Source organism: Taeniopygia guttata, chromosome 26, assembly GCF_048771995.1.
Source record: "Taeniopygia guttata chromosome 26, bTaeGut7.mat, whole genome shotgun sequence".
Taxonomy (NCBI): Eukaryota; Metazoa; Chordata; class Aves; order Passeriformes; family Estrildidae; genus Taeniopygia; species Taeniopygia guttata.
In genome coordinates, this window is record NC_133051.1 from 3,013,574 (window position 1) to 3,023,646 (window position 10,073).

The 10,073-nt window shown below is 53.3% G+C and overlaps 1 protein-coding gene across 1 annotated transcript in view; it reads left to right on the plus strand.

The window, feature by feature from the left end:
• Positions 1-9,657, plus strand: part of CNTN2 (contactin 2) — a 30,953-nt gene extending 21,296 nt beyond the window's left edge. The window contains exons 10-23 of the mRNA XM_030291887.4: positions 271-400; positions 1,259-1,409; positions 1,675-1,802; positions 2,113-2,288; positions 3,083-3,203; positions 3,529-3,687; positions 3,805-3,954; positions 4,454-4,524; positions 5,434-5,668; positions 6,396-6,511; positions 6,839-7,025; positions 7,204-7,316; positions 7,402-7,570; positions 8,462-9,657. Of these exons, the coding sequence (XP_030147747.4) occupies positions 271-400; positions 1,259-1,409; positions 1,675-1,802; positions 2,113-2,288; positions 3,083-3,203; positions 3,529-3,687; positions 3,805-3,954; positions 4,454-4,524; positions 5,434-5,668; positions 6,396-6,511; positions 6,839-7,025; positions 7,204-7,316; positions 7,402-7,570; positions 8,462-8,571 (2,016 nt within the window). The 3' untranslated portion in view covers positions 8,572-9,657. The remainder of the gene's footprint in view (positions 1-270; positions 401-1,258; positions 1,410-1,674; positions 1,803-2,112; positions 2,289-3,082; positions 3,204-3,528; positions 3,688-3,804; positions 3,955-4,453; positions 4,525-5,433; positions 5,669-6,395; positions 6,512-6,838; positions 7,026-7,203; positions 7,317-7,401; positions 7,571-8,461) is intronic.
• Positions 9,658-10,073: the final 416 nt, after the last annotated feature.

The following is a 10,073-nucleotide window of genomic DNA, read 5'->3' on the forward strand; positions in this document are numbered from 1 at the left end:
CCGGCCAGCAGGGAGGACAAACAGTGCCTCGTGCCCGTCCTGGTGTCCCGGTGTCACCTGCACGGTGCTGCTCAGGTGTCTCGGCAAACAGAGCACGGCGACATGGGGGAGTGTCCGCACAGACATAAAAACAAATCCTGCGTTTTCCCCCATGGAAAACCAGGCCACCCCAAGGAGTCTGTGACAAAACTCAACCCTGATCCAGCCAAGGACTGAGTTCCATTTCTTTTTTTTTTCTCATCTAATGGGTTCATCCTCTTGTTTGCACAGAACCGCATCGAAGTGAGCGGTGGAGAGCTGAGATTTTCCAAGCTAGTCCTGGAGGACTCTGGCATGTATCAGTGTGTGGCTGAGAACAAGCATGGCACAGTTTATGCAAGTGCTGAATTAACAGTGCAAGGTAATTCCTCCTTTCCCAGAGCTCTGGGTTCCAATAGGACACTGAAAAAATCTCTTCCTAATATCCTGATGTGATCCTGACATTGTGATGTCGCAGTGAGATAAGAGCAGGCAAAAACTGCTTTGCTCACCACTGAAATCCTTTCTGGTTCAACAGCACACTGTGAAAGCCTTGAAATTCTAAATCCTGTGTAAATTCTGTGTGAAAGTGGACAAAAAACTCTGTTTAGCCACAGGAAGTGGACAGGACACCCAGCAGCAGCACTACGACCTCTCTTCCACTACAAATTCCTCTCTTTTGAAGGAAGGAGGTCCAAAAAAGAGTTCAGCCTCCATTCCACCTGGTTTGAGGATGGTGACTGGAGCTGAACTGCTGCCAAACTTGTTTCACCTTAGTCCAGAAGTTCATCTCCTCGTGGAGATGACAAAGATAAATTATAGGCCCTGAGCACCAACTGCTCAGCGTTAACACACCGAGGCCAACAGGTAAATCCCGATTCCATCTGCAATTCCAGGAGGAGTTTCAGGCAAGCTGGATGTCTGCGTTGGTCAGGATATTGAAGAGATTATCCTCGACATGTTCCAAAGCAGCTGTTGTTGTGTCTCTCAAAGACCTTGCACTTGTTAGGGTCATTCCCATCGCTCCGTCCCACTCGTGTGCCACATAATTCCTGCCTGGCAGGAATCAGGATCCACCCGGCAGCCAAGGAATTCCTGCCTTCTCCTGCTCTCCAGGCTCTGCCTCGCTTCTCTTACCGAGCCATCCAACAACAAATCAATTCCCACTCGCACGGCGCTGAGATTCTCCCCAGGGCAGCGTTTCTAATCGTGCCTTAATCCTCTTTTTTTATCCCTGTAGCCTTAGCTCCAGATTTTAGACTAAACCCAGTGAAGCGCCTGATCCCGGCAGCCCGGAGTGGGAAGGTCATCATCCCGTGCCAACCACGAGCAGCACCAAAAGCCACTGTGCTCTGGACCAAAGGGACAGAACTCCTGGTCAACAGCAGCAGGTAGCAGCACAGAGTCAGCTTCCACCTAGAAAATGTAGCTAAAATATTTATTTTTTTTTTCACCAGAAGACTGGACTCAATGATCCAAATGTGCTGCTGCATCCCTGAATTTTCTCAGTCCTCTAATTTCTTCTTTAGCAAACTCCTACATGATATTTTCTGCCTGATTTTGTCCCTGGCTTCTCCAAAATCAGTGGAAATTCCCAGATGTGCAGCAGGAGTGGATCTTCTAACATTCCTTTGTGTGGCTCCTGTTCCTTTGCAGGGTGACGATTACGGCGGACGGGACCTTGATCCTGCAGAACATCAGCAAATCTGATGAGGGAAAATACACCTGCTTTGCCGAGAACTTCATGGGCAAAGCCAACAGCACTGGAATCCTCTCTGTCCGAGGTAGGGATGTTCATTTGGGGCCAATCAAGCAAGAAATGGCTAAGAATGAATGATGTGATGTTTCTCCTCTCTTTATACTCCCAAGAAACAGAATAATCAGGGAATCAAAGTGATTTCAGGTGGAGCAGCAAAACTTCTGCCTGACCTACCAACAAACAGCCCTTGAGCAAAGCGTTTCCATTTCCTAATCCTTCCTCTTCCTCCTGTGAAGCTCCAGCTGTTGGAGCGGCATGAGGAGCTGGAAGGGATGGTTTGGATACTGGGATGGGGACGTTGGCTGCTAACGACCCTTCCCGCTTGTTCCCCGCAGATGCCACCAAAATCACGCTGGCACCATCGAGCGCCGACATCAACGTGGGCGAGAACCTCACCCTGCAGTGCCACGCGTCCCACGACCCCACCATGGACCTCACCTTCACCTGGTCCCTCGATGATTTCCCCATCGACTTTGACAAGTCTGAGGGGCACTACCGGCGAGCCAGCGCAGTGAGTCCAGAGGGAATTCCAGCCCGTCCAAAAGGGTGGAAAATTAATTCCACGCTCCTTGTTTGCGTGTTTGTGCCCACCAAAGCTGCTCTGTCACTTTGCCCAGAGTGGTTGTGAATTCCACATCCTTGGAAGTGTCCAAGGCCATGTTGGACGGGGCTTGGAGCAGCCTGGGAGGGTGGAAGGTGTCCCTGACCATGGCTGGGGTAGAATGGCTTTAAGATCCTTCCCAGTTCAAACCATTCCATGATTCCATGATGACTCCCCTCCTAAACTGGAGGAGAAAGGAGAAAGGAAAAGGCCTGTGGATAAAGGCAGGCAGAGATCACTCAGTGATCCCTCAGTGATTGATCAATGATGACTCAATGACCACTTCCTGATCGCTCAACGATCAATCAGTGATCACTCATTGATCACTCATCATTCAATGGTTCTCAATTTTCACTCATTGATCACTCGTTGATCACTTGTTGATCACTCGTTGATCACTTTTTGATCACTCGTTGATCACTCAGTGTTCACTCATTGGTCACTCACTGATCACTCGTTGATCACTCATTGATCACTCATTGATCACTCACTGATAACCATCCCAAGCCAAACAGACCCAGCACAGCCTCGGCCTTGGCCAGCACTGGATCCATCCTGGATCCATCCAGCTCCGTCACCCATGGGGAAATCTTTTCCCACCTCCCTCCTCTCCACCTCCACCCAAACCCAGCCCACACCGAATCCTGCCCTGTGAGTGTCACCTTCTGATGCTGTCCCCACCGTGTTCTCCCGCTGCCCTGCAGAAGGAGGCCATCGGGGACCTGCGCATCTCCAACGCGCAGCTGCGGCACTCGGGACGTTACACCTGCACGGCCCAGACCGTGGTGGACAGCGCGTCCGAGTCAGCCACGCTCACCGTCAGAGGTAATTCCCGGTGGGAACGTTCCCTGCTCCTGGCAAACCCAGAGCAATGACATGGCCCGTGCCATCGGCTGCTCTGTAACCACCTCACACCAAATAATTCCGTGACACGGCCCAGTGGGTTTTATTTTCACCTAAAACTTGGGTTTGATCATCTCAGAGGTCTTTTCCAACCAGGCTTAGGAGCTTTCCCAGAGGCTAAAGCTGGCGGTGAGGCTTCCCAGCTTCCAGAAAAGAAAGGCCCAATGTGAATTTAGGACTTGCACAATTCACAGAGTGATAAACCTCCAGATCTTCCATGTCAGTGACACATTTCCCATCCCCCCAGGACCTCCAGGCCCACCCGGGGGGGTGGTAGTGAGGGACATCGGTGACACCAGCGTCCAGCTGAGCTGGAGCCGTGGCTTTGACAACCACAGCCCCATCGCCAGGTACCTCATCGAGGCCCGGACCCTCCTGTCCAACCAATGGAAGCAGATGCGCACCAGTGAGTGTCCCCACGGTGGCACCGGTGACACCCCGAGGCCACCGGCCACCCGCCAGTCCTGGCTCCACGCTGCTCCTCGCTCTAGTCCTTCCCCTCTGGTGTTACTGGATTTTACAGATCCCGTAAACATCGAGGGCAACGCGGAGACAGCGCAGGTGGTGAACCTCATCCCGTGGATGGATTACGAGTTCCGGGTCTTGGCCAGCAACATCCTGGGAATTGGGGAGCCCAGTCTGCCCTCCAGCAAAATCCGCACCAAGGAAGCAGGTGGGTGTGGAGACAAGCCCAGGTCCCTGTCCCTGCCCAGGATGGTCCCAAAGGATGAATCATCTCCTGGAGAGCTCCCAGAGCTGAGGCCACCACAGGATTTTCCATCTTTTTGCCCATTTCTGTGTCAAAGATGAGCAGGGTTAGAGCTGCACTTGCCAGCACTGTATCCAGCTGGGAATGTTCATTCCATGTCCAGCTGCTTGGACAGAAAGGACGGGAGAACAGCAGGAGAACCGCACCTGATCCACCAAATGCAAACCAGCTTCTTCCTAATGAAACTCCCCTCCACATCCCTGCTTTTGAGCTCCATCCTTGTCCCCTCAGACACCAAATCCTTGTCCCATGTTCCTAAATCACCTGGTCAGGCACAAGCTGGAGTTCCACAGAGCCCAGTCCATTCCTGGGAGCTGTCCTGTCTGGTGTCATGTTGTGTTTGTGCTCCTCTCCATCGCTCCCACCTCCTTAACCCAAACTGATTTTTTTTGGGACCTCACAGCACCGACGGTGGCACCATCCGGGCTCGGCGGCGGCGGAGGGGCTCCCAACGAGCTCATCATCACCTGGACGGTGAGTTGGGAACAGGGAAAGCACCAAGGTGGGACCACGTGGCGTTTTTTTGGGGGGGAAATCAGCGCTGCCATCCCAGTTTGGACACAGGGCTGAGATAAGGGCTGGTTTGGATGGAACAAGCACACATTTCCTTCAGGAAATCAGCGTGAAACAGGGTACTTTACAAGGTAAATTTTACAAGGTAAAAATCTATTTAGATTTAAGTGAAATGCGCTACTTTAAACTATTAGTAACTTGCTAGCATAAGTAAAATAAACCATTTAGTCTACTAGCTCTACTGTGCTTGTAAAAACTACCTCAGCTGAAGAGAAATAATGTAAATTTCCATGCTAAAGAGATAAGAGAGGCCCCTCAAACTTTAAAGCGAAGAGAAAAAAATCCAAAGCTGAGTCTACAAAAGATGAACAAAGTGACCAGAGAGTTCTCTGTGCAAAGACTAATTACAAGCCATAACACAAAACCAGCAAAACGACCAGTAAAAAACACGGGGTTGAGCCAAGGGCTGGTTCAGATGGACCAAGTGCAGATTTCCTTCAGGAAATCAGCACCACCATCCCAGTTTGGACACGGGGTGGAGCCAAGGGCTGGTTTGGGTGGACCAAGGCCACGTTTCCTTCAGGAAATCAGTGCCACCATCCCAAGTTTTGACACCCTGCCAGTCCCCCTTGGCTGGGGCTTTGCATCACCTTTGGACACGGGGTTGAGCCAAGGGCTGGTTTGGATGGACCAAGCGCACATTTCCTTTGGGAAATCAGCACCGCTGTCCCAGTCTGGACACGGGGTTGAGCCAAGGGCTGGTTTGGACGCACCAAGCGCACATTTCCTTTGGGAAATCAGCACCGCTGTCCCAGTCTGGATGAGCCAAAGCCCAGTTTGGACAGATCAAGGCTCTCTCTCTCTTCCCAGCCGACGCTGAGGGACTACCAGAACGGGGACGGCTTTGGGTACATCGTGTCCTTCCGGAGGAAGGGCAGCCAGGCCTGGCTGAGGGCGCGGGTGCCGCACGCGGAGTCACTGCACTTCGTGTACCGCAACGAGAGCATCGCGCCCTACACCCCCTTCGAGGTGAAGATCAAGGCCTACAACAGGAAAGGGGAGGGCCCCGAGAGCCTCACGGCCATCGTGTACTCGGCTGAGGAAGGTAAAGAGCAGCGGGAGAGCTGGGGGTGCTCACCTGGAGAGGAGAAAGCTCCCAGGAGAGCTCAGAGTGTCTCCCAGTGCCTGAGGGGGCTCCAAGAGAGCTGGAGCGGGACAAGGCATGGAGCGACAGGACACAGGGAATGGCTTCCACTGCCAGAGGGCAGGGCTGGATGGGATATTGGGATGGAATTGTTCCCTGGGAGGGTGGGGAGGAGCTGGGATAGAATTCCCAGAGAAGCTGTGGCTGCCTCTGGATCCCTGGGAGCATCCAAGGTCAGCTTGGGCGGGGCTTGGAGCAGTTTGGGACAGTGGAAGGTGTCCCTGCCAAGGCAGGGGTGGCACTGGATGAGCCTTAAGGTCCCTTCCACCCAAACCATTCCATGATCCATGCACAGACTCAGAATTCCATTTCGTCTAACCCACCGCCTTTCCTCAGCCAGACCCCTTCAGATCCGTGTCCGTCTGAGAGCTCAGACACTCCTTTGGCTCCTCTACTCCTCCAAACCCTCAGAGTGACGTTTCCCTAAGCCCAGAGCTGCCCCACAGCCTCGGGGCAGACACAGATCCCAGAGCTCACAGCTGTGGCCCTGCTTGTTCCCCTAAGTCCCTAAATCCCTTCCCCTCGCTCCATAACACACCAGCTGTCTGCCAGGGATGATGCTGCGGGAAAACCTTTTGTTCCCGACGGGGCCCAAAGTCAGGAAAAGGATTTTATTCCTGTTTTTCAGAACCCAAAGCGGCTCCTTACAGGGTCATTGCCAAGTCGGTCCTGTCCTCGGAGATGGACGTGTCCTGGGAGCCCGTGGAGCAGGGAGAAATGACCGGAGTGCTTTTGGGATACGAGGTAGGAGATTCCAATGGGAATGGGAGACCCTGAGAGCCCAACAAGGAAATTCTCCTGGGTTATGTGAGGTTAAAGCATTTTGATTCCAGAGGTGGGGGATAATTCTCAAACCACGTGGTTCTAATGGGGCTGGCACCGCTCTCAGGAGAGATTAAAGGGAATCATCCCATTTTTCCTGCCTGCCTTTCCCAGGAGGCCGTGGCCTCATTCCTGGGAACACAAAGCAAAGTACACAGAAACAAGCACCCAAAAAGGCCCCTCAGGGTGGGCTGACTTGGGATTTGCAGATCTCTCCTTCCTAAAGCCATGCTGTCCTTGTCCATGCAGATCCGGTACTGGAAGGACGGGGACAAGGAGGAGGCGGCTGACAGAGTGAGGACAGCGGGGCTGGTGACATCGGCTCGCGTCACCGGCCTGAACCCCAACACCGACTACCACGTGTCAGTGCGAGCCTACAACCGGGCAGGGACCGGCCCCCCCAGCCCCGCCACCAATGTCACCACCACGAGACCTCGTGAGTGAGCCCCGACCCCTCTGCTTTCCACAGGACCCCCCAAAATCACCCAGACTTTGATCTTTGATGTCCTCTGAATGCCCCACAGCGGTGACAGCTCAGGGGACGGCTGGGACCAGCACAGCCTTCTCCTCCCTCCCTCATTTTCCCAATCCCTGTCTGGTTTTGCATCCCTCAGCACCAAAAAGGCCACCTGGGAACATCTCCTGGACTTTTTCTGGCTCCACAGTCAGCATCAAGTGGGACCCCGTGGTGGCCAAGGCAGACGAGTCGGCGGTGACGGGGTACAAGGTACGGCCAGCATGGCTGGGCTTCTCCTGGAGGTGATCCAAGGAACTCACAGGGAACAGGAGCCCAGCATTCCCTCTTCCCACAGATGCTCTACAGGCAGGATTCCCACTCGGCCCCCACCCTGTACCTGGCCAGCAAGAGCCAGATCGACATCCCCATCCCTGAGGATTTCACTCACGCCTTCGTCCAGATCCGGGTGACCGGGCCGGGTGGGGACGGGACGCCGGCAGAAGTTCACATCCTCCGGAACAGCGGTACCTGCGCTCCTCGGGCCACACCTGCTGCTCTGGCCACACCCATTCCACTGACCACACCCATTCCACTGACCACACCCATTCCACTGACCACACCCATTCCACTGACCACACCCACTCATCTGGTCACACCCATTCCACTGACCACACCCATCCCACTGACCACACCCATCCATGTGCTCCTCTGACCACACCCATCCATGTGATTCCCTGGCCACGCCTGCCCCTCTGACCACACCCATTCCACTGACCACTCCCTCTCCATGCCCAAATTCCCCTTTCCAAGGTTCTCCAAGGCCCTCTAGCTCACCCACTGGACACCTCCTCTCCTTCCCTTCCCAGCGGGAAGGGCTCAGCCACGCCACTCCCATCCTGGCTGCAGCACAATCCCAGGAAATTGTGGTTTAAAATCCCACTCTCCCTTCCAGGACCATGGGAGAACATCCTCCCGAAGTGTTGTGGGCTGAGACTCAAACTGGTCCTTTCTGGAATTGTTTTTTCCTGGAATCAGCCTTTGGTTCCCTTGTGCTGCTCACTCGTGGGAATTCCTGACTCTCCTTTTCCCCACTCCTCTCCCCAAACTCAGTCCAGCCTGACCCAAATTTAGGATTTGCAGCCTCGAGACCCCCACAACACCCAACTTCCCAAGAGTTAAGAGCTTAAAAACTATTTACGTTTTCCACTAAGAGTGAAATCCCAGCTCTGTGGGGCCGCAGCTCCAGCAAATTCCCTAAGTCCAGGGGTGAATTCCCTGTGCCTAAATTCCTGTTCCCAGCACTCCCAGGAGTTTTACCAGCGACAAACACACAAAAAACCCCACAAAACCTCCCTCAAGTTCCCCGTGGTGTCCGCGCCACCCTGAAGCCCCATCCCTATCCCGTGTTTTTTTAGGGACGAGCATGATGGTGGAGGACTCGGGGACGAGGCCAGCGCCACACGTCGTGGTCATCACCACCAACTCCCTGCTGCTGGTGGCCCTGATCAGCTCCCTGGAGCTCTGAGCACGCTCTGGACACGGCTCCTCCCGATCCCATGGGAATAACACAAATCCCACTTCGGGGTGAGGATTGGACCATGTAGTTGCAAAGGAGGAAGAAATTAGAAAGAGCTTTTTTTGTTTTGTTTTGTTTGGAGGAACAAAAGCTTTCATACAAGACATGGGTCTTTAACCAATTAAATGTTTTTTAAGGAAAACGAGGAAAATGAAGAATTCTCCGGGAATTCTGCAGCCAGCTGCCCCGCCCTCACTGTATCCATAGGTTTTCTGCCTTATTGAAGCCATGTATGAGATAACCAGACTGCTAAATTAGACTTTTTTTTAACTCTGTACAGTGAATTCCGTGGGGTGACGGGGACTGAGGAGTTCAGGGACCAGCATGTTCCACACCCATCCCACCACAGCCAGCTCGGAGCCTTCATGGGATGGGATTGATCCTTTTTCCCCCAAAAAAAGAGCCAAACACTGCAGGAACCAGCCCAAGGAGACAAATCCATGTGAGGGTCGAGCTCTGCCCCAGCCTGAAAAGCTTTTTTTACTACTCTGGTGTTCACTTGCAGCCCCAGCCTGGTGCTCGTCTCAGCTGCGAGGTGCAAATTCCGTGTTTTCCCACATCTCATGTGCTTTTTGGGGATTTGTCACCCTGTTTGCCTCTTTGGGAGAAGGGGATCCTTTCCCAGAATCCCTAATTTGGGCAGCTCTGCCTAAAAATGGAGGTGTCAATAAATCAAATTTCAGAGGGGCTTAAAGGAGGAATTTTAGGAAATGACAAAATTAAAACAGGAACGGGAGACTCCAGGAAGCCACCACTGGGACAACAAGGAAAATTTGGACTCGGATTCATCTCCCTGCACTGAGAATTCATCCAGACAAAATTCCAGGCTCGGATTGGGACTGCAAAGGCTGAGATCCAGCCAGGAAGAGGCTCTGGATTCCAGCTCTGACGGCTGCCGGACATCCCAAGGAGCCCCCTCTGCTCCAGAGGCTGGGAAAAGCAGGAACGCTGAGCTGAGCACCCGCAGGACTGGTTGGGAATCGATGTTGCCTGTTGAAATCTCTGTCTCCCAGTAAAGCAGTTGACCAAAGTTAACGAGAATTGGTTGGTGTTGCTGCTGGTTCCATCCCAAGGCGGGTTTTAGGGATTTTTCCCTGGCTGTGATCCCTCAATCCCAGAGAAAACTGTGCCAGCCTGGGCAATCCCGACCCTGGAATTTCCTGGCTGGGCCCTGACGTGCAGTTTTCCCTTTAAATGCCAATTCTTTGCTCTTTTTAGCCCAGGTGGTGGCAGGGAAATCCCTCTCCAGACAGGGCAGCTCAGGCTTTGTTAAGCCCTGTTTTGGGCAGTCCCTTCTGCCATTCCGTTAATCCGGGGGTGGGAGAGGCACGGGGAAGGATCTGCAGATCCGGCATTCGGACCTTGGGAAACGACAAAAAAATCTACATTTAAAGCCCAGTCAGAGCCACCAGCGGCAGGAAAAGGCTTGGAATCCTCCTGAAAACCTCTAA